Source organism: Phacochoerus africanus, chromosome 2 (genome assembly GCF_016906955.1).
Source record: "Phacochoerus africanus isolate WHEZ1 chromosome 2, ROS_Pafr_v1, whole genome shotgun sequence".
In the NCBI taxonomy this organism is placed as follows: Eukaryota; Metazoa; Chordata; class Mammalia; order Artiodactyla; family Suidae; genus Phacochoerus; species Phacochoerus africanus.
In genome coordinates this window covers 117,807,191-117,832,264 of record NC_062545.1, presented here as the reverse complement: position 1 = coordinate 117,832,264, position 25,074 = coordinate 117,807,191, and the positions used below count along the sequence as shown (strand labels likewise).

The 25,074-nt window shown below is 35.5% G+C and overlaps 1 protein-coding gene across 2 annotated transcripts in view; it reads right to left on the bottom strand.

Moving 5' to 3' along the window:
- The window catches only part of RFX7 (regulatory factor X7), a 130,320-nt gene that overhangs the window by 27,563 nt on the left and 77,683 nt on the right, over positions 1-25,074 (bottom strand). For both annotated transcript variants that reach the window (XM_047766277.1, XM_047766278.1), the window contains 2 exons: positions 21,088-21,170; positions 19,113-19,235 (listed from right to left, as the gene is read on the bottom strand). In XM_047766277.1, coding sequence (XP_047622233.1) covers positions 19,113-19,235; positions 21,088-21,170 — 206 coding nt within the window. The remainder of the gene's footprint in view (positions 1-19,112; positions 19,236-21,087; positions 21,171-25,074) is intronic.

Genomic DNA, 25,074 nt, shown 5'->3' with positions numbered 1-25,074 from the left:
CTCCCAGGTGGGAAGCTCCACAGACTAGAAACTAACTGGTTCACACAAACTCACCTACAGAAGTGAGAGTTGTGAGCCCCACATCAAACTCCCATGTGTGGGGATCTGGCACTGCAAGAAAGAGCCCCTGGAGCATCTGGCATTGAAGGCCAGTGGGGTTTGTGCACAGGAGCTCCAAAGGACTGGGGGAAATGGAGACCCCATTCTTAAGAGGCGCACACAGACTTTCACGTGCACTGGGTCCCAGGGCAAAGCAAAGTCTCCATAGGAATCTGGGTCAAACCTGACTGCAGTTCTTGGAGGACCTCCTGGGAGAACAGGGGTGAATGTGGCTTGTTCTGAAGGAAAGACACTGGAAGCAAAGCGCTCGGGAATATTCAGCAGCCAGCATGCCTTTCTCTGGAGGTGGCCATTTTGGGAAAATCTGGCCCCACCCATTAGTCAGTGCTGAGAAGCCCCAGGGCAAACAACAATCCAGGTGGGATCACAGCCCAGCCCCTCAATAAACAGGCTACCTAAAGACTCCCTCAGGCACACAGCTGCCTCTAATCCCATCCAGAGACTAAGCCCCACCCACCAGAGGGATAGGAATCGGCTCCACCTACCAGTGGGCAGGCATCAGCCCCTCCCATCAGGAAGCCTACAGCAAGCCCCCATACTGACTTCAGCCACAAGGGGGGCAGACACCAGAGGTAAGAGAGGCTACAACTCTATTATCTGTAAAAAGGTCACCACACCAAAAACTATAAAAATGAAAAGACGGAGAACTTTAACTCAGATGAGGGAGAAAGAAAAAACCCCAGAAAATCAGCTAAGTAATGAGGAGATTCTTAGCCACCAGGAAAAAAACTTCAGATTGTTGATGCTGAAGATGATGCAAGACATTGGAAATAAACTGGAGGCAAAGATGGATATCTTACACGAAACACTGAGCAAAGAGATACAAGATATAAAACATAAACAAGAAGAGATGCAAAATAAAATAACTGAAATAAAAAATTCATTAGAAGCAGCTAAAGCAGAATATAGGAGGCAGAAGAACGACAAGCGAGGTGGAGAACAGATTAGTAAAAATTATGGATGCAGAACAGAAAAGAGAAAAAAGATTGAAAACACATGAAGAGAGTCTCAGAGAACTCTGGGACAATGTTAAACGCACCAACATCTATATTATAGAGGTGCCAGAAGGAGAAGAGAGAGAGGAAGAGACAGAAAAAATACTCGAAGAGACAATAGCCAAAAACTTCCCTAACAATAATAATAAACAAACTAACTTTACATCTAAAGTAGCTTGAGAGAGAACACACAAGACCTAAAGTTAGCACAAGGAAAGAAATCATAAAGATCATTGCAGAAATCAATGAAACAGAAATGAAGAAAACCATAGAAAAGATCAATCAAAGAAAAAACTGGTCCTCTGAAAAGATCAACAAAATTGATAAACCCTTAGCCAGACTTATCAAGAAAAAAAGAGAGAGGACTCAAATCAATCAAATTAGAAATGAAAAAGGAAAATTTCCATCGAACACTTCAGAAATACAAAGGATCATAAGAGACTACTATATGCAACTATACGCCAATAAAACAGAAAACCTAGAAGAAATGGACAAATTCTTAGAAATGTACAAACTTCCAAGACTAAACCAAGATGAAATAGAAAAGATGAACGGACCAATCACAAGTTCTGAAATTGAAACTGTGATTAAAAAACTTCCAACAAACAAAAGTCCAGGACCAGATGGCTTCACAGGCCAATTCTATCAAACATTTAGAGAAGAGCTAACACCTATCCTTCTGAAACTATTCCAAAACACTGCAGAGGTAGGAACACTCCCAAACTCATTTTATGAGGCCACCATCATGCGGATACCAAAACCAGACAAAGAAGCCACAAAAACAAGAAAATTACAGGCCAATTTCACTGATGAATATCGATGCAAAAATCCTCAAGAAAATACTGGCAAACTGCATTCAACAATACATTAAAAGGATGGTACATCATGATCAAATGGGATTTATCCAAGGGATGCAAGAATTCTCTAATATCTGCAAATCAGTGTGATACACCACATTAACAAACTGAACAAAAACCATATGATCCTTTCAATGGACGCAGAAAAAGCCTTTGACAAAATCCAATACCGATTTCTGATAAAAACCTTTCAAAAAGTGGGCTTAGAGGGAACCTACCCAGACAAATGACAAACCCAGAGCTAACATCATTCTCAATGGTGAAAAGCTAAAAGAATTCCCACTGAGATCAGGAATAAGACAAGGATGCCTGCTCTCACCAATACTATTCAACATAGTTTTGGAAGTCCTAGCCACAGCAATCAGAGAAGTAAAAGAAATAAAAAGAATCCAAAGTAGAAAGGAAAAAATAAAATTATAACTATTTGCAGATGACATGATGCTATACCTAGAGACTCCTGAAGCTGCTACCAGAAAACTGCTAAGGTTCATCAATGAATTTGGCAAAGTCACGGGATACAAAATTAATACACAGAAATTGACTGCATTTCTATATTCTAACAACAAAAGATCAGAAGAGAAATTAGGGAAATGATCCCATTTACCATCACATCCAAAAGAATAAAATACCTAGGAGTAAACCTACCTAAAGAGACAAAAGACCTGTACCCTGAAAACTATAAGACACTGATGAAAGAAATCAAAGATGACACAAATAGATGGAAAGACTGCTCTTGGAATGGAAGAATCAATATTATCAAAATGACTATAGTAACCAAGGCAATCTACAGATTCCATGCAATCCTGATCAAATTACCAAGGACATTTTTCACAGAACTTGAACAACATATTTTAACGTTCGTTTGCAAGCACGAAAGACCCAAAATAACCAAAGCCATCCTGAAAAAGAAAAATAGAGCTGGAGGAATCAGGCTCCCAGACTTCAGACTATTTTACAAACCAAATACATATCATCAAAACCATATGGTACTGGCACAAAGACAGAAATGTAGATCAGCGGAACAGGATAGAAAGCCCAGAATTAAACCCACGTGCCTACAGTCAACTAATCTATAACAAAGGAATCAAGACTATACAATGCAGAAAAGACAGCCTGTTCAATAAGTGCTGCCTGGAAAACTGGATAGCTACATGTAAAAGAATGAAATTAGAACACTTCCTAATACCATAAACAAAAATAAACTCAAAATGGATTAAAGATCTAGATATAAGACCAGATACTATAAAACTCTTAGAGGAAAACACAGGCCAAACACTCTCTGACATAAACAACAGCAACATCTTCTCAGAGCCACCTCCTAAAGTAATGACAATAAAAACAAAAATAAGCAAACGGGCCTTAATTAAACTTAAAAGTTTCTGCACCGTAGTAGAAACCCTAAACAAAACTAAAAGACAATCCACAGAATGGGAGAAAATATTTGCAAATGAAGTGACTGACAAGGGATTAATCTTCAAAATTTAGAAACACCTTCTGCAGCTCCATACCAAAAAAACAAAAAACCCCATCAAAAAATGGTCAGAAGATCTAAACAGACAATTCTCCAAAGAAGACATACAGATGGCCATAAAACTCATGAAAAGATGTTCAACATCACTAATTATCAGAGAAATGCAAGTCAAAACCACACTGAGGTACCACCTTATATGGGCCAGAATGGCCACCATCAAAAAGTCTACAAACAATAAACGCTGGAGAAGGTGTGGAGAAAAGGGAACCCTACTACACTATTGGTGGGAATGTAAATTGTTGCAACCACTGTGGAAAACTGTATGGAGATTTCTCAGAAAAGCAAAAATAGAATTACCATTTGATCCAGCAATCCCAGTCCTGGGCATCTATCTGGAGAAATCCATGACTCAAAAAGGAATATGTACTTTATTGTTCACTGTAGCACTGTATACAATAGCCAAGACATGTAAACAACCTAAATGCCCATTGACAGAGGAGTGGATAAAGAAGATGTGGTACATACGCACAATGGAATATTACCTAGCCATTAAAAGGAAAGAAATAATGGCATTTGTAGCAACATGGATAGACCTAGAAATTATCATGTGAAGTGAAGTCAGTCAGACAGTGAAACACCAACATCCAGTGCTATCACTTTCATGTGGAATCTAAAAAAGGGACAAAATGAACTTATTTGCAGAACAGATACTGACTCAGAGACTTTGAAAAACTTATGGTTTCTCTAGGAGACAGGTTGAGGGGTTGGGGGGATGTACCGGGAGTTTGGGATGGAAATTCTATAAAATTGGGTTGTGATGATCACTGTACAACTATAAATGTAATAAAATTTATTGAGTAATAAAAAATTACTGCAAAGCTGAAGTAATCAATACAGTAACATTAGCATAGAGAAATATATAGAGAACACTGGAAGAGAATTCAGAGTCCAAAGTAAGCCCATACATGTATGGTCAACTGAGTTTCCATGAGGGTGTCAAGATCATCCAATGGGGAAGAAACAGTATTTTCTATAAATGTTGCTGAAACAATGAAATACTGGATATCCATGTGTGCAGAAGAATGAATTTGGTTACCTACTTCACACCATGTACAAACATTAACTCAAAACACAAAAGACCCAAATATCTGAACTCAATTATAAATCCCTGTAAGTAAATATAGTATAAATCTGCATGACCTTTGATTAGGCAACAGTTTCTAAGATGATACCTAAAAGCACAGGCAACCAAAGAAAAAATAAATTGGATTCATCAAAATTAAGTTTTTGTTTTTCATATGACACTATCGAAAGAATGAAGAAAGCCTACAGAGTGGGAGAAATATCTGGAAATCTTACTAATCTAGTAAGAATCTATTATTCTGTATAAATATAGAACACTTACAACAAGAGACAAATAATTAAAAATGGGAAAAGAGTAAATATTTCTCCAGAGGAAATATATAAGTAGCCAATAAGCACATGAAAAGATGCTCAATATCATCAGTCATTAGCAAAATGCAAATTAAAACCAAGAACTACTACTTTATATATAATAAAATGGCTATAAAAGACAGACTCGTGTTGGTGAAGATGTAGAAAAATGAAACCTTCATAGGTTGTTGATAGGAATGTAATGGTATAGCTACTCTGGAAAACAGTTTGATAATTCCTCAAAAAGTTAAATACAGAGTTACAACATGATCCAGAATTTCTACTTCTAGATATATGTCCAAGAGAAATGAAAACACATGCCATACGGAAACTTATAGACAAATGTTCATAGCCTTATTTATAATTCCAAAAAGTATAAACTCAAATGTTCATTAACTGATGATAAAAAATGTGATATATTCATGCAACTGAATATTATTTGGCCATAAAATGAAGTACTGATATATGATACAACATAGATAAACCTTGAAAAATATGTCAAGTGAAAAGAAGCCAGACAGGAAAGACCACAAAATATATGATCCCATTTATATGACATGTTCAGAACAGGCAAATTAATACCAACAGAAAGTAGATTATTTGGTGCTAGGGCCTGGGAGGAAGGAAGAATGGGTAGTTAAAATTAACGAAGTTTTGTGGAAATAATGGAAATATTGTGGCATTAGCGGTGACTGAAGTAATAAATATACCATAGCTCACAGAGCTGTGCTATTTGTTTATTTATTTATTTATTTTTGTCTTTTTAGGGCCTCACTTGTGGCATATGGAGGTTCCTGGGCTAGGGGTCCAATTGGAGCTGAGGCTGCCAGCCTACACCACAGCCACAGCAACAGCAACGCTGGATTCAAGGCGCGACTGCGACCTACACCACAGCTCACTGGCAACATCAGATCCATAACTCACTGAACGAGGCCAGGATAAAACCCGAGGAGTTCGGTAACCGCTGAGTCACGATGGGAACTCCAAACTGTGCAATTTAAAAGTGAATTTTATGTGACTTATATCTCAAAATATAAAATCTCATAAACAAAAAAAAAATGTACAGCTTTGTCTGTGAAGAGCTGTCTGTGTCTATATTAGCAAAATGAGTCTTTTACTACTACATGAATCTGAATCATATGCTTTAAGACTGGGGAGTGGAAGTGACTCCTTTGCTGGGATGTAAGCAAGTCAATCATATCTACATTAGTAAAGTTCCACTGCTCTCAAATCATTACGACTTATGCAGTCTCCAAAAATGATAAAAAACTTTAAATTCTTTAAACCATTACAATTTACCAACAGCATTCCTTCTCACCAAATTTTGTGAAGTTACGTAGCAATAAATAAAAATACACAGACACTTTAAAACACTAGTTAAATTTGAATAATTTTGTATACTTTTAAAACTACTTTTAATTTCCAGCCATAACGACAACTATTTGATAAAGAGAGGCCATCTAACATGCAATGAAATAAATATGAAAGTTCTTAATTATTACTATTTTGTTACAATTATGTGGCTAATTTTTACATCAGCTTTATAAGAGGATCTAGTTTATTATACATACACACACCATGGAACATTTACATTATTAAATACTGTGCAGGAGTAATAATAAGCATGTAATAACTCCACATATACAAACAAGGAAAGCTACCTAAGATATATTGCTTGATGATAAAAAGTAAGAATAATATATATATAGTACAGTTTCATCTGAATTAAAGAAATTTATGAACTGACAGGATTTATATATACAGAAAAAAAGAACAGAAAGATACAGCTGCTAGGAATATTTAAATCTCAAGAGGATAATGGGATGAAGGGAGGAATAAAAATTTTAATTTGATGATATATTTTTAGACTGTTTCAACTTGTTATAATGAGCATATATTGAATACTATTTGTAGAACTTAAAAAATTTAAATATCTGATAAGAGGTTAAATTCAGGATATATAAAGAACTCCTACAACTCAAAAACATAAAAGCAAACAACCCAAGTCACCAACAGCAAAGAATTTGAATATATTTCTCCAAAGATAAGCAAAATGCCAAGAAGCATATGAAAACTTGCCCAATACCACTAATTATTCAGGAAATGCAAATCAAAACCACAATGAGATACCACCTCAGAACCACTAAAATGGCCACTATCAAGACCCTCAGAAAACATAAGTTGTTGACAAGGATATGGATAACCTTGTGAACTGCTGGGGTAATTATTATTACCCCAAATAATTGAAAGTAGGATCTTGAAGAGATATTTGTACACTCATGTTCACAGAAGCATTATTCATCATGGCCAAAAGGCAGAAGCAATCTAAGTACCCATCAACAGAAGAATGGATAAACAAAATGTGATGAATACAAATAATGGAAGATTCTGACACATGTTACAACATGGATGAACCTTGAGGACATTATGATGAATGAAATAAGCTGGTTGCAAAAGGAGAATATATATGATTCTGCTAATATAAGGTACTTGGAACAGTCAAATTCGTAGAGACAGAAAAGCAGAATGGTGGCTGCCAGGGGCTAGGGGAGGAGAGAATGGGGAGTTATTGTTAAATGGGTAAAGAGCTTCAGTTTGGTAAGAAGAAAAGAGTTCTGTGGGTGTATGCGGGGTGGTAACGAATTTGACTAGGAATCAAGAGGTTGTGGGTTCGAGCCCTGGCCTCGCTTCTTGGGTCAAGGATCCAGCATTGCCATGAGCTGTGGCCCAGGCTGGTGCTGTTGCTCCAATTCAACCCCTAGCCTGGGAACCTCTATATGCCATGGGTGCGGCCCTAAAAAAAAAACAAAAAAACCACACACATCACACATACACAATTAATGACAACAGAAAAATTAAAAGATCAAAAGAATCTTATTCCCTAAAATACTAAGTAGATTTTAAAAATAAGGGATTTGGAGAGAATATTTGTGTACTAGGAAACATTGTAGCCAAAGCTGTTAAGGTTATAAATCTGAACATTTGTGATACTACCCAGAATGAAAGCAAAGAGATTTTCAGGAATGCTAAAACAGGCTATATATAATTTAGTAGAAATCCACTTAAGATTAATGCTTGTGTTTCTCTATCATGCAGCAGGAAAAAGCAGCAGGAACTGTGGTTGCTGCTGTCTCTGTCCCTAAGTGTTTGCAAACACAAGAGTTCTGAGATTGGTTCATTTCACCAGCATCTTCTGCTGGTCAGATTTTAAGATCATGAACAATTTTAAGATTAAAAACTTTAGAAACATAATAACATAAATGTCTAAAACAAAATGACAAAAATAGTAAAAACAAAAGTATGGACAAATACACACAAACACACATACTAGACATATCCAGAATGGGTTGCAAATATTGATATCAAAGGAGAAATTGAGACAAAATACATTTAATATGACAGGATCATTTTTTGGTGAAATACGCAAAAGTGACAATAAAAATATATAATCATGAAAGTTTTCTAACAACCCCAAGACCTGTGGGAATCATTAAAAATACTATCAGCAACTGTAAGAAACATCATTTTTTTAAGAGATTAACAAACAATTCATGTTCCACTAATTGAACAAACAAAAGCATAAGGATTTTTTGCAGAACTTAAAGGATTTGAAAATCATAGGAAAGTGGATTTAGTGCTTACCAAATACACAGTGTGAATAAAGAGAATGTCCAAAAATATTTATAAAAACTGAAAATGTGTTAGGCTGAACGTAAACTTCGAAAAATACAAAAAAATCAGAAACCAAATGAGCTATATTCTTTGGCTATGATATAATAAAACTAGAAATTAATAAAGTGTAAAACAAAATGAAAAAACCCCCACTCCCTTAAGCTTAAGAAAAATTAAAAAAAAAAAACACTCCTATTTTGTGTCAAAGAAGAAATCAAAGCTACAACTGCACACTATTAAAAAATAATGGTAATCATAACATATCCTATCCATAACTAAAGAATACAGCCAAAAATATAAGAGGTAAATTCATAGATATAAATGTTCTTACCTTCAATATGAAAAGAATGAGGAGTTCCTGTTGTGGCTCAGTGGAAAGGAATCTGCTTAGTATTCATGAGGTTGCAGGTTCAATCCCTGGCCTCGCTCAGTGGGTTAAGGATCCGGTGTTGTCGGGAGCTGTGGTGTAGGTCTCAGATTTGTCTCAGATCTGAGGTTGCTGTGGCTGTGGTATAGGCTGGCAGCTGTAGCTCCGACTGGACCCCTAGCCTGGGAACCTCCATGTGCTGCAGGTGTGGTCCTAAAAAGCGAAATAAATAAATAAATAAATAAATAAGAAAACCAATAAAAATAAACTGCGGCTAAGTATAATTTGAAAAAAAGAAAAATTCAAAGGAATTAAATCAGAAATATGGAAATATAACAGATAACGAAATTATTCAATTTGTGAGAGAATAGTATATGTATTTCCATGCTAACATATTTTAAAATCTGAATGAATTGCAGGAAAAAACAATTACCAAAATTGAGTAATGAAGTAAAAAAAAATCTAACCAAAAAACTCCCACAAAAAATTATCAAAGAATTACCTCCAGCAAAATCTCCAGGCCTAGATGGTATTATGATTGAATTCTTTAAAACTTTCAATAACAAATAAGCCCCATGCTATATAAACTGTTCCAGAGGACATAAAATTAGAGAAAGAGTTCCAATTTATTTACAAAGCTGGCCTAACCCTGATATCAAAACCTGACAAAGACAGCACAAAAAAAGAGCATTACAGACCAAATTCACGTATGAATACACATACAAAGATACTAAAAAATACAGTTGAAAGAAAAATTCAACAATATGCCAAAAGATTACACATCTTGACATGAAGAAGACATTCATTCTGGGAATAAAAAAAGTTTATATGAGATAATTACTTTATATATCATATCAATAGGTCAAAGAAGAAGCACAGAATAATCTTAACAGATACCCAAAGAGCATTTGATGAATTTCAATATCTATTTATCATAAGCAAATATTGTCTTGGTCAATTATAAATGACATCCTTAGCATCAAAGAACTGTGAGAAGAAATGATGCCTATCACTGCTATTATTTAAAATCAGGAGGAAAGTCAATCAGATGTAACTAAAGAGAATGAGGAAGACGCACAGGATAAACTCTACCCAGAGGAGTCAAAAGTAACAACTGAAAAATTAGAATTAAACAAAGTCCGGTAAATACAAAATGTGCAAAATTAATATGAGAAGTCTATAGACAACCTACAAACCAAACCAATAATAAAATAAAATAAATCGAAAGTAAAATATATTTTTCATAATATAAACACCATAATCAAAATCTGCAAGGAATATACTTAGGGAAAATAAATGGACTTATTTGAAGGAAAAATAACAAAAACTTTACTGAAGGGCATGAGAAAGATGTTAATTAAGAAATATACTTCTTGAAGACTAATGCAGTTATGAATGTCTCATTAAAGCACTCAGACATATCCCAACATGCACAGAGTCCCTCAGCAAAGGCTGAGGGACTTATTAGATCAAGACCTTTAAGGAAAGCTCTCTCTAATAATTAGCTGACCATTAAGCTAACCAAGCAGAGACTTCAGTGACTACTCATGCCAAACAATATAGACTTATGGAATTAGTTCAATAAAATCACTAAACAAACAAGAGCAACAACATACAACAACTACAAATTCTAGGCATCCACCCAAAAGAAGTAAAAACATATAAAAGCTTGTTCATGGCAACACCGTTCACAAGAGCCAAAAAGTGGAAACAACTCAAATACCCATTAAGAAATGAGGGGATAAACAAAATGTAGTTTATCTAAACAACAGAATATTTTTCAAGCAAAAAAGTGATAAAGTACTAATACATGCTATACCACGAAAGACCTTGAAAACATCATGCTAAGTGAAAGAAGCCAGACTCAAAAGGCCACATGCCATCAAATGTGATTCCATTTACATGAAATGTCCAGAAGTGGCAAATCCATACAGACAGAAAGTACATTAGTGGTTGCCAGAGGCTGCAAGGAGGGGAAAGAGGTATAGAGTTTCTTTGGGGGATGAGGAAAATGTTCTGGAATTAGATAATAGTGATGAATGTACAACTTTTTGAACATATGAAAAACCACTGAATCATACAATTTAGAGGAGCAAATGTATGGTATGTGAATTATATCAATAAATGTTTAAAAAACAAAAACAACAAAACAAACAAACAAACAAAAAGAAACATACTTCTAGCTCTGAAGTTAATTTTTCGAAAATAAATTTTCACATTTAATGCATCCTGAATCAAAATTCCTTTGAGGTTTCCCTTTTAAAAAGAAGAGTGATTCCAAACTTCACATGAAAAAAATTAATTGGTATGAAAGTAAAATCATGGAAAATTTTGAAAAAGAAGGATAATGAAGAAGATTGGTCCCACCAGCCTTTTTGTTTTGTTTTGCTTTTTCTAGGGCCACTCCTGAGGCATATGGAGGTTCCCATGCTAGGGGTCGAATTGGAGCTACAGCTGCTGGCCTATGCCAGAGCCACAGCAACGCAGGATCCAAGCTGCGCCTGTGATCTGCACCACAGCTCATGGCAATGCCGGATCCCTAACCCACTGAGCAAGGCCAGGGATCGAACCGCAACCTCATGGTTCCTACTTGGATTCGTTAACCACTGAGTCATGACGGGAACTCCCCCACTAGCTTTTTAAACATTTAATAGCTAAAATACTTAAAAATGTTATGGTATTGGAATAAGAACAGAAAATACAAAGGAAACTGAGTCCAAAGACAAGAAAATTGAGTTCAAAAGCCTTTAGTAAGATAAAAATTACATTATAGATTAGTATTTTGAAAAAAATCATCAATAAATAAGACTGGGGTAATTAATTAACCACTTAGAAAATATTAAAATTAGTCCCTATCTTATGGCATTTACCAAAGTAAATGTAAATATTTAGGCATATGGACTAAAGGCTTTTTATGTGAAAAATGAAATAAGTAATATCTAGGAAAAATACATGAATCTTCAGCTGCCAGTGACATGGGTAAGTTCTTTCTAAATATAACAGCAGGAGTTCCCGTCGTGGCGCAGTGGTTAACAAATCTGACTAGGAACCATGAGGTTGCGGGTTCGGTCCCTGCCCTTGCTCAGTGGGTTAACGATCTGGCGTTGCTAGGTCGCAGACGCGGCTCGGATCCTGCGTTGCTGTGGCTCTGGCGTAGGCCGGTGGCTACAGCTCCGATTCGACCCCTAGCCTGGGAACCTCCATATGCCAAGGGAGCGGCCCAAAGAAATAGCAAAAAGACAAAAAAAAAAAAAACCAGCAATATCATAAGCTGCAACAAAAATAGGCAATAGTCTGATAAAAAGTTCAAATTAAAATATAAGCAGCAATCTTGAAAAATTATATTTCAATAGAGTTAATTTCCTTAATATATAAAAGTACATGTCAGCAGTTCCAACTGTAATAATCTACACTAAATTACATAGTCAAGAATGTTTGCTACAGTGTCATTTGTTATTTCCCCCATTTAAGAATTGTGTAATTGTGTAACCATGGGGTCAAATTTGGTTAAACACTAATAAAAACATATACATGAAACGAAGGCATTAGAGTAAGTAAAAAGAAATAATAAGCCGAAATGATTATTTTTAGGTAGAGAGATTACTGGCATTAGTTTCCTTTTTAATACATTTATGACTGCCCAAACTTTCATGATGAATACACATTACCTTTATAATTATAAAAATAAAACACATTAATCATCATTTTCATAAATGTACGTGATTATTAGACTTCAAAAGTTTCAACAAATACAGAAGTTCACAATGGTTTGTAAATCAAACTGTCTTTGCATGTGGAAAGTCCCTTAAACCTTTTGGTTCTATTAATATCTGAAAGCATAAAAATACAGTTAAAAGAAACCTATACTGTCTTAGATCACGTCTTCATTTTTTCTCTCATAGGAATTTTGATTTTAATGACTTAAAGAGATTTGATTTTCACAGATATATCTAAACATCATTGCAATGAGTAGGAACAGCTTAAAATACAGGTACATTTCATATTAATAATATTTTTTCAAAGAATATTTAGAACAGAATCAATTTAAGATCTGTTACTCCATGTTAAATTTTTATTCAGAAAACTTGATTAAGGCACTCTGAATTGGAAGATTCTAAAAATCTAAAAGGCCTTGAGAAAAGGACAAAATTTCTCTAAATATCTTTACTGGCAGGAAGTATTATTTTGTGTCAACCGAATTTTCTCTTCTGATTTAAAATTCTTGTTCTTAAAAAAAAAATACATAGCTATACTCCATTTGCTTTTTTTTCTGTCTTTTTCAGGGCTGCACCCTCAGTATATGGAGGGGTCCCAGGCTAGGGGGTCCAATTGAAGCTGTTGCTGCCGGCCTACTCCAGAGCCACAGTAATGCCAGATCTGAGCCACGTCTGCGACCTACAACACAGCTCCTGTCAACGCTGGATCCTTAACCCACTGAGCGAGGCCAGGGATCAAAACCGCAACCTCATGGTTCCTAGCTGGATTCGTTTCCACTGCGCCACAATGGGAACTCCATTTTGCTTTCTCTACATAATTGCAAAATTTTAAAGTAGCTATTTCCTAATAAATTGATTTACTTTTTGCCTGTATCTAATCTTTATACAGTTTTTATATCTCTCAAGTTATTTAAACCCACATAGCAAATTATGGTTTTAGACAATGTACAATCAAATAAGAGAACAGCTAAAGCTACCACATGCTGTAATTCCGTGGAAACACAAACATACTTTTTTCTTAGCACATGGCCTGCTGTTAATAGATGTTATTGTGCTGTGTTTCTTACAACATTCATATTATTTGTATGCATGTATACTAAATGTATATAAATGAGTTCATACATCGTGTAGCTTACTTACTCACAATAAGTGGAGTCCTTTCCAATTTTAGTTCTAACTACTTACCCAACCTATTCCATCCACTCAGCATGATATCACTCAAATTTACCAAGTTTACCTTCTCACCTAATAAGAACTACTCACGGAATCTGAGTTCTAGCCTTTTTGGGACACTGGAAGAGTCACCTAACTTCTTTGATTTTTAATGTTTCATCTTTACAACAGGGATAGGGGTGTATCAAAGACTTATAAAGTCTTATAACACTGAAATTTTATTATCAAGGTCAAGGACCAGATTCCATTCTAATCATTCATAATATTAAATCAGTGCCTACTAAGTGAAAACACCACATAGAGTACAACAGTAAATAAAATATTCTTTTGTATTTATTTTTATTTTTCCTTTTTAGGGCCATACCTAGAGCATGTAGAAGTTCCCAGGCTAGGGATTGAATTGGAGCTGCAGTTGCAGCCTGCGCCACAGCCACAGCAAGGCCAGATTCAAGCCATGTCTGTGACCTATACCACAGCTCACAGCTGGATCCTTAACCCACTGAGTGAGGCCAGGGATCAAACCCACATCTTCAAAGTTACTAGCTAGGTTTGTTACCGCTAAGCCACAACAGAAACTCCAAAATAAAATATTCTTATTAAAATGTTTTTTAAAGTAAAATACCTAGACTCAGAGTACTATAGTATAGCACTATACTGATTAAAGATAATCATTAGTATAATTCTTTCAAATTCTATGAACAGACTGGTATTTTTTTCCTATTCAGATTATTATCAAGAATTTCCCTTATCTGCTACTTCCTTTTTAAACTCTAGTCTAAGTTACTTCCTTTTATCTCAGTTGCTTGCTACTGAACTGCAAATTAATTGTTCAAAACTGTAGCTCCTGGAGTTCCTGTTGTGGCTCAGCTGTTAACAAACCCAGCTGGCATCCATGAGGATGTGGGTTCGATCCCTGACCTCACTCAGTGGGTTAAGGATCTGGCATTGCCCTGAGCTGTGGTGTAGGTCACACACACAGCTTGGATTCCACGTTGCTGTGGCTGTGGTACAGGCCAGCGGCTACAGCTCCGATTTGACCCCTAGCCTGGGAACCTTCATATGCCGCAGGTGCAGCCCTTAACAAAAAAAAAAGACCCAAAAACCCCCCAAAAAACTGTAGTTCCTAATCCTCACCCCAAAACAATGTTACATTTTAGTTCTTTTGTTTGGAAAACACCTTTAACTTTTCTTAGCGAAAAAAGTCGTAAGAATTTATGAGAATCTTAGAAAATGATTTTATAGAAAAATTATTGTAGAAAAATATAACCACACCATGCTCAAGGCAGGCAACTTTTAGGAATACAAGAACTGCTTTACCAATTCTGAGTCACATTTCTGCAAATGTAGGGTGCTGTCTTCAACGGAGATGCAAAGGGTTGTACAGGGGAACGACATGGCTTCAAAAATGTATGAATATCCTAGGTTCCCTTATAATTCATTATGGAAATGGCATGCATTAATTTCTATGATTTACTTTTTGGAAAACTCACAGGACATCTTTGGATAACTAGTTCCTCATTTTCTGTCTCAGACAACTTCTAGGATTTTAGGGCTAAAAGAAACCTTATACCTATTTAATTGCCTCGTTCTATAGATGATGAAAATGACAAAGAGTAGTTAAAACACTTCAAATCACACAAATTTAATGACAGAATCTATCCCCTCGATCCTCAATCTAGAGTTTCTTCACTATATCATATTTGTCTGATATTAATAAACTTTTAATGAATTTAAATTTGCCTCTTTGTATCTCTATTTTATCTCTATTTTAATTAACTTGAATTAATGAAGAATTCATGCTCACTATACACACACACACACACACACACACACATTTTTCCCCCCTATATTCTTGATGAGGGCAGAAGCTGTGACCTATTCATTGTATCCTAAGAACTTATAGGGTTTGAGATGGCACACAGCAGGTATTCAGTAGATTGATGAAGACTGAGAGAATGAACTTTACAGACTTGGATCACAGGTACTTTTAGCTTTAATTTTCCTAAAGAGGAAAGATCTCAAGCTATTCACTTTAACTTTATTCCCTCGATTACTTCAGACATTTTTCTCTAGACTTTCTCCAGTTCCATTATGTTTCTTAAGGTGAGGGAATCAGAATTTTGAATGAGTGCAGAAAGTTTTCTTTCTAGATACCAATGGTCTTCTCAGTAAGTGTAGTTCTTCTGCATCACCTTACGCTGATTAACAATAGCACTTATTTGATACTTTCCTTCCAAATTGTGTTAAGTACAACACAGAGATTCGCCTTGCTTTGATGTTTCAATATCCAGAAAATTTTGGTTTCATTTACATTGCCAGAGTAATTTCTATCAATTTTAAAATGTTAAACAAGACTTGATTTAGCATCTATTAATTCTTCTCTATCCAGAAAGGCCCATTATATTCTCTAATTTTGTTTTCCATGTTTAAATTACCTATATTATCAAAATTATTGAGTGTCTCATATGTGCAAGCCACTCAAATCCTTTGTCTATGAGTAATTCACAACATTCCAGAAACCGAGCTTTTTCTCAGGTTGGTACAAAGAGGTATTAGAAAAGTTTTGGATTCATGAAAAAGGCTTTTAAGAAGTCTAAATAGAAAGCACTGTTATATCCTGCTCCAATTGATGTAATTTCTGCTTTTGTGTCAGTACCATACCATTTTGATAACTGTAGCTTTGTAGTAGAGTGTTAAATCAGGAAGCCTGATTCTGCCAGTTCCGTTTTTTTCTTTTCAATATTGGTTTGGCTATTCGAGGTCTTTTGTGTTACCATACAGTTTTTTTTTTTTTTTTTGTCTTTTCGCTTTTTCTAGGGCCACTCCAGCAGCATATGGAGGTTCCCAGGCTAGGGGTCCAATCGGAGCTGTAGCCACAGGCCTACACAAGAGCTGCAGCAAAGGGGGATCTGAGCCATGTCTGCAACCTACACCACAGCTCACGGCAACGCCGGATCCTTAACCCACTGAGCAAGGCCAGGGATCGAACCCACAACCTCATGGTTCCTAGTCGGATTTGTTAACCACTGCGCCATGGCAGGAACTCCAGCATACAAATTTTAAAATATTTTATTCTAGTTCTGTAAAGAATGTCATTGGTAATTTGATAGGGATTGCACTGAATCTGCAGATTGCCTTAGGTAGTACTGTCATTTTGACTATACTGATTCTTTCAATCCAAGAGCATGGTATATTTTCCCATCTTTTTGTGTCTTCTTTGATTTCTTTCATCAGTGTCTTATAGTTTTCAGGGTATAGGTCTTTCGTCTCTCTAGGTAGGTTTATTCCTAAGTATATTCTTTTTGATGCAATTATAAATGAGATTGTTCCCCTAACTTCTCTTTCTGATCTTTCATTGTTAGTATACAGAAATGCAGTCGATTTCCGTGTATTAATTTTGTAATCTGCAACTTTACCAAATTCATTGATGAGCTCTAATAGTTTTCTGGTAGTATCTTCAGAATTTTCTAGGTATAGAATCATGTCATCTGCAAACAGCGATAGTTTTACTTCTTTTCCAGTTTCCAGAAATGAACCCAAACACCTATGGTCAATTAATCTATGACAAAGGAGGCAGGAACATACAGTGGAGGAAAGACAGTATGTTCAATAAATGGTGCTGAGAAAACCGGACAACCACATGTAAAAGAATGACATTAGAACACTCTCTAACACCATACATAAAAATAAACTCAAAATGGATTTAAAGACCTAAACATAAGGCCAGACACTATAAAACACCCAAAGGAAAACATAGAACATTCTTTGACATAAATTACAGCAACATCTTGTTTGATCCACCTCCTAGAATAATGACAATAACACCAAAAATAAACCCATGGTACCTAATTAAACTCAAAAGCTTCTGCACAGCAAAGGAAACCATTAAAAAAATGAAAAGACAACCCACAGAATGGGAGAAAGTTTTTATTAATGACTCAGTTCACAAAGGTTTAATCTCCAAAATACACAAACAACTTACATATTAGTTAGTGATAAAACACTAACACTTAAAAAAAAAAAAACCCAACTAAAAAATGGGCAGAAGACTTAGACTTTTCACCAAAGAAGACATATACATGGCCAGCAGGCACATGCAAAAATGCTCACATCACTAATTATTAGAGGAATGCAAAACAAAACTACAATGGGGTACTATCTCACACCAGTTAGAGGGGCCGTCATTACCAAGTCAACAAACAACAAATGCTAGAGAGGATGTGGAGAAAAGGGAACCCTTCTAAATGATAGTGGGAAGGTAAAAATGGTACAACCACTATGGAAAACAGTGTGGAAATATCTCAGAAAACTAAATACAGAACTACCATATGACCCAGAAATCTCACTCTTGGGCATATATCAGATGAAAATTTCACTGAAAAAGATACACGCACCCATAGCACTATTCACAATAGCCAAGACATGGAAACAACCAAAATGCCCATTGATGGATGAATGGATTAGGAAGAGGTGGCACATATATACAATGGAATACACTCAGTCATAAAAAAGAACAAAATAATATCATTTGCAGCAACATGGATGGAACGAGACTCTCATACTGGGTGAAGTAAGTCAGAAAAAGAAAGACAGACGCCACATGATATCACTTATATATGGAGTCTAAAATATGGCACGAATGATCTACCTACAAAAGATCATGGACATGTAGGACAGATTTTTTGTGTTTGCTGAGGGGAGAGGGAGAGAGTGGGATAGATTATTAGTCTGAGGTTAGTAGATGAAAACTCTTGCATTTGGAGTGGATGGGCAATGAAGTCCTGCTGTATGGGAGAGGGAACTATATATCTAATCACTTGCGATGGATCAGGATGGAGGATTATGTGAGAAAAAGAATGTATATGTATGTATGACTGGGTCACTTTTTATAGCAGAATTGACAGAACACTGTAAATCAATCATAATAAAAAATTTTAAAAACCCATTGTTGTAGTTTTTCCTATGTTTTGATTTATTTATTGCCCTCTGCCATCCCTCTACTAACTCCTCATATCCTTCATGTCATCCTTAAGAACTCTACAGGAATCCTTTTATTCATCAACTTTTCTCCACTGCCCCTCTGCCCTCAGACATCCCTCCTTTCATCCAAAAGAACTCTAGAGAAATCCTTTTATTCAGTAATCCTGTCCTTTACTATACAAGCTATCAGAGAAGCTTAGAGATTCTAAGTTAAACTCCCAAGTATCAGCATATTACTCATCAACGATAAAACAAATCAGTGTAACCAAGGACAGTACTTAAGCTCCTAATACATCTGCATACCTGATATATACACATAATACTTACTTATACTCATCATAGACTTCCTGTTTGGGCAGTGAAGTCTCAGGATGCTCCTCTAGGGTATTCCGAATCCAAGAAAAGGCATGCATTTGCTGTGCCCGACTAGATGACATGGCATTCTGATCACTAATCATAAAACAAAAACATGTTTTAGCTGAACTAGACAGCAATTCACTGACAATTTTTGAGCCAGGCCTAAATGTTGCACTAAAAGATCATGTATAAACCCATTATAAATGACCAAAGCAAACTCAGGACATAAGGTATAAGCCCAGTTGTCTAAATGCAAATTGTCCAGCTGTGGTTCTGGGCCACTTTCTATAGCTCTTGTCTGGCAGAATTTATTACCCTGTTCCATCCCCTGCCATGGCCTCTAAACTGGCTGAGATGATGGAGTACTGAAAACATAAGGTATTTGTTTTCACCAAAATTACCTCTAAGGAGATATCTGCTCACTTGCCTGTTCATTTGCTTAAAACTTAACAAATTATCAAACTTTAAAAATGACAGTTATTGAAAAAATTGCTTTTTTTTGTTTGTTTGGTTTTTTTTTTGGCTATGCATGGGGCATATGAAAGTTCCTAGGCCAGGGATAAAACCCATACCACCACAGCAACCCAAGCCTCAACAGTGACAGTGCTGGATCCTTAACTTGCTGTGCCACAAGAGAACTCTTTTTGTTTGTTTTTGCTTAGTTTTGTTTTGGGAAAAAAATATTTATTATCTATTTGCTTAGCAATCTCAAGTAACTACCCTGAAACCTTAGTAGCAAACTCTCATGCTCCAGAATGGAATTCACACTGGAGAGATCCTGAAAGGCCAAATCTCCCTCGATGGTTTTTCTGTAACTGAGCTTGCTCTCCAGGTCAACACCACCCCTAAACATCATCAATTTTTATTTTATGGCAGTGTCATTTATAAATTAATTCCATGAAATTGACACCCAAGATAGTGTGAGGGAAACTCCTCACTCAATTCTAACATTCACCTCAGCTATAAAAGCAAATAATTATTATTTCCAAAGAAATTACTGAGCAATTTCTAGCATAGAAAATTATTAAAATGGTCACAAAATTTGTTCCAAGGGGAAAAAGGTAAAAGCAACATTTTTTGTTCCATTTCTTTTAATACACACTTTTAAAGCAACAGAATATTAAGAATAACTTATGTAAATGAAATGAATTCTGAAAAATACTTAAAGGGTAAAGAAACTCTTAAGAATAGAATGCATGAATCAACAACCTCTCTATAGTTACTAAATGATACTATTAAATATTTTTACTAATGAAAACAGAATAATAACCCCAAGCACTTAAAACATCATATATGTAACATAAATTCATGTTCCAAATAGGCAATTCACTTCTCTTTTCTTCCTTTTTTTTAGGGCCGCACCTGCAGCACATGGTAGTTCTCAGGCTAGGGGTCGAACTGGAGCTGCAGCTGCTGACCCATGCCACAGCCACAGCCATGAGGGATCTGAGATGTTGTCTGCAACTTACACCACAGCTCCTGGCAACATGGATCCTTAGTCACTGAGTGAGGCCAGGGATTGAACCAGCATCCTCATGGGTACTAGCTGGGTTTATTACCACTGAGCCAAAAGGGAACTCCCACTTTTCTTTTTTAATGTTCTGTGATCTGCTTACCTGAAAGTACCTAAAATACTCTTGCATTTTATTGCTCATAATTGTTATCTTTATTCTTTGGTTTTCTGTTCAAAGTCTCCAGCATTGCATAAATATTTTGATCTGTTTATAAAACATAGCTCAATTTTATTTTATAGCATTTACCCATGTACACAAATGAATTATCAAAAGCTATGGGTATACACATATTCAAATATGATTAAAGACTAAAAAGATCTACTGTTTTACCATTCAGTCCTCTGATAATTTTAGGAATAGTGCAAAATAATAAAAATCACAACATAGACGTATAAACACTGTAATCAAGGCAAAGACAAGAAGAAATATACCTTTTCTCTCCATTGCTGAGACCAGAAGGCAGCTGAAGGTAGAGGTAGAGTTTCTCTAAGTCTGTAAACTTCTCAACTTCTTGCTGGTTAAAAAGGATTAAAAAGAAAGATCATTAAAAACATTGTTTTTCCCTCAACAAAATTTACTAACACTTCCATAAAAGTACTGTTTAAATTTAAACCAGATGGAATTAATCACCTGCCAAAGAAAACAAAATCTAGGCCTTTTGTCCTCACTAAAATAATACCATCAACTTGTTTGACACATTTATTGCATATGAAAGGTTGACGAATAAGAGAAAATTGTACTTTGCTATTAATTCTTATATTCTAGGTATAAATATGATCATAGATCAATGCTGAGACAAAAACTTTTCATTTCAAATCACATTTAAAGAAGAAGGGTTGTACAATATTACAGGAAATGTAGTAGACTGGGATTTAAGAGATTATTAGTCTTAGCCTAACCATTTAACTAGTTACAAGACTTTCATGCTCTGGTAGATTTTCCTTATCCTTAGAAATGTAATGAATGAGATGATTTCTAGGATCTTTTTCTAACTCTCAAAAACCAAGAACATGTGACTGATGATGCTGTTGTTATCTGGGGAGTGGAACTGAAGTTTAAAAATATAGCTATCCCTCCACATCTATGGGGAGTTGGTTTCAGGAACTGCCCACAGATAACAAAAGCTGTGGATGCGTAAGTTCTTGAATTAAAATGGTGCCTGGGAGTTCCCTGGTAGCCTAATGGTTAAGGACTCTGCATTTTCACTGCTACGGCTCAGGTTACTGTTTGATCCCTGGCCTGAAAACTTCCTCATACCATGAGCATGACCAAAAAATAAATAAAATGTTTGTATAGTCAGACTTCCTTATCTGCAGGTGCCTCCACAACTGAGGAATCTTATTCAGTCCTGGGTTAGTTGAATCTGGGAATGCAGAACCCACGGATTCAGAGGGCCAAGTGTATTGAAGTACAAGCAACAATCCTTTCCACACTATGCAGTTGCAAGAATTTTTTGATCTGCAACATTGGCTGCTATCTGAAGAAACTACTTTGAGGATTATCATTACTGTTCTTCAACTATGTCATTTTGTCTCTAAGTGTACCCTTTAAAATAATTTCTTTCCCAACTGAGTTTGCCACAGGATAGCTTTAATTAAATGTGCCACAAATCTTACTGCAGTAAAAACATCATAATAAAATTCTGGTAGCCTAATTCATAACAACTGAATTGCACTGCATTGAAAATGTGGACATACTACTGGCATTATTGGTGGCAGAATTTATTCTTACATGATAAAATAAAGCACAGCTTAAACACAGATCCAATTTTTACAAAAAGCTTAAAATGATATAATTTAACTATTCTTAGTCTCACCAGAATTCATTCACAGAATAGTTTAATCTTCGAAGTTTCCACAGAATGATTTAATCTATTAATCACATGCAATTAACTCCCCTATCCACACTGTTTTCATTCCACTGTCATGGAGTATTTTCCAATTAGTCCTTGCTCTAATACCCAATAGATTTACCAGCAATATCCTGAATAACTCTCCCCTCATCAACCAAAAATCCCCACACATAGATACTTCCTTTCCCAACTGTTACTTAACATCTTCTTTTCTCTAGTTTCCCAGTGTTCAGTTTTGGAGTCTGCTTAATTTTGTTCCTCTTGGTGTATTTCATTCTAGTCTCTTATTTAGCCCTGTTAACACTTTCCCCATGTTCTTCCAGTATCTTTATTTTGCCCAGCCACCACATTAGTAAGGTCTTTAGTTTTCTTTTAACAATGAAAGAGAATTCATCTACTCATTTATTCACTAGTTTTATTTTCTGCAATGTTCTATGATGGCTTATGATAACTATGAATTTACATTGTGTGTCACAACCTATACAAAGACTGGAAATAGATGAACAGCACAACAACATTCTCTGTCTTTAAGGAACCTTCCATGATTCCTCAATTACTGAAATTGTCTAATTACATGTGTTCCCTGCCTCTAACCCTTCCCAAAATTTAATCTATCTTAAATATAGTTCCTAAAATACCTCTTGTTCCTATTAAATCCAAAATAGATTATTTTACCCCCTCCAAAAAAAAAAAAAAATCATGAGTATCATTATGGGCAAAGTTTAAGAAAATGCAACACAAAACATCATTTTTTTTGGATAAAGAAATGTGAGATTATCTCTCTCTCCCTCCCTCCATCAGTGGAATATTATTCAGTCATAGAAGAGAATCTTGCTTTTTATGCCAACATGGATGGTCCTTGAAGGCACTAAGCTAAGTGAAATAAGTCAGAGAAAAAAATAAACACCATACGATTTCTCCTATATGTGGCATCTAAACACAACAACAACAAAACAAACAAATAAATGAACACCTTGAGCTCATGGATACAGTGAAGCCTGGTGGTGACCTGAAGTTAGGGGTGGGACAAATGGGTGAAAACTTCCTGTTATAAAATGAGTAAGTCATGGGGATATAATGTACAGCATGGTGACTGCATATAATAATACTCTATTGTATTATGAAAGTAGCTAGGACAGTAAGTCTTGAAAGTTGTCTTCATAAGAGAAAAAAAATTTTTGTAGCTATGTATGGTGATTGATGTTAACTAGATTTATTGTAGTGATCATTTTGCAATACAGGCATACTCAAGGTTCAGTTCCAGAACACTGGAATAAAATGGACATTGCAATAAAGGGAGACACACACATTTTTTTGTTTTCTAGTGCATATGAAAGTTATCTTTACCCTATAAATGTAGGCTATCAAGCATGCAATAGTACTGTGTCTTAAAAAAATGTACATACCTTAATTAAAAAACACTTTGTTGCCAAAAAATGCTAACCATCACTTGGCAATTTAGGCTTACCACAAACTTTCAATTTATTATAAAAAATACATTATCTGAAAAACACAATGAAGTGCAATGAAACAAGGCATGCTTGTATATACAAATACTGAATTACTGTGCTGTACACCTGAAACTAATATAATGGTTATGTCAATCATACCTCATTTAAAAAAAATCCACATCACTTTTGATGACTAAGCATTAAAAAACCTCGTACCGTTGGAGAAACTTTGGATTCAATAGCCTTTAATTTTTTTATGTGTTCTAGAGAAGAGAGGAGAAATTCCAGAAGGAATTCAGAAGATAATCCAAATTAGGATAAAGTACAAAAGCGATGACTTAAATGATGTCATAAAAAGTTTTGAAAAAGATCAAATTCACTGCCTCACCCTCATTTTTTGACTTTCAAACAATGAAAACTTATTACTGACAATTACTATTTCACTATGTGGGACTCAACACACAGAAGAAAAAATCTGGAGTGTTTAAGCAAAGGGGAACAAAATGACTCAAGTGTGTAGTGACGGCATTCTAGTCAAGCAAGGCTGAGTTCACCATGAGAATTTTTGGGTTTGGACATACTTGTCATTTTCAGCTCATCACTGGCTTCCAAAACAATGATCAGTGGTGTAGAAGACCTTAACCTTACTTGATATCAATGCAAGAATAGCAGTGGCAAATATGTTAAACATCAGATTATTTGATATACTTTGTAAAAGCATAAATGTCAAGAATAAAAGTTTTCTGTTCTGTGTGAATTCATTGGCTGTCAAAAAATATGTTTGGTTGGATTTATGAAATGAAGGACAAAGTTGTTTTATTTTTAGAACATTAGAAAAAAGACCACCTGCATAAATTTTTAAAAATTATAATTTTTAAATTCATCCATAAAAAGGAATGAAGTATTGATACATGCTGCAACATGGATGAACCCTGAAAACATCATGTTAAGGGAAAGCAGCCAGACACAAAAAGTCACATATCAAATGCTTTCACTTTTACCAAATGACCAGAACAGTCAAACAAAACAGAGAGAAAGTCATGTGGTTATCAAGGACTGGGAGAGGGGAGTAATGGGTTTCTTTTTGGGCTAATGAAATGTTTTGGAATGGGGTA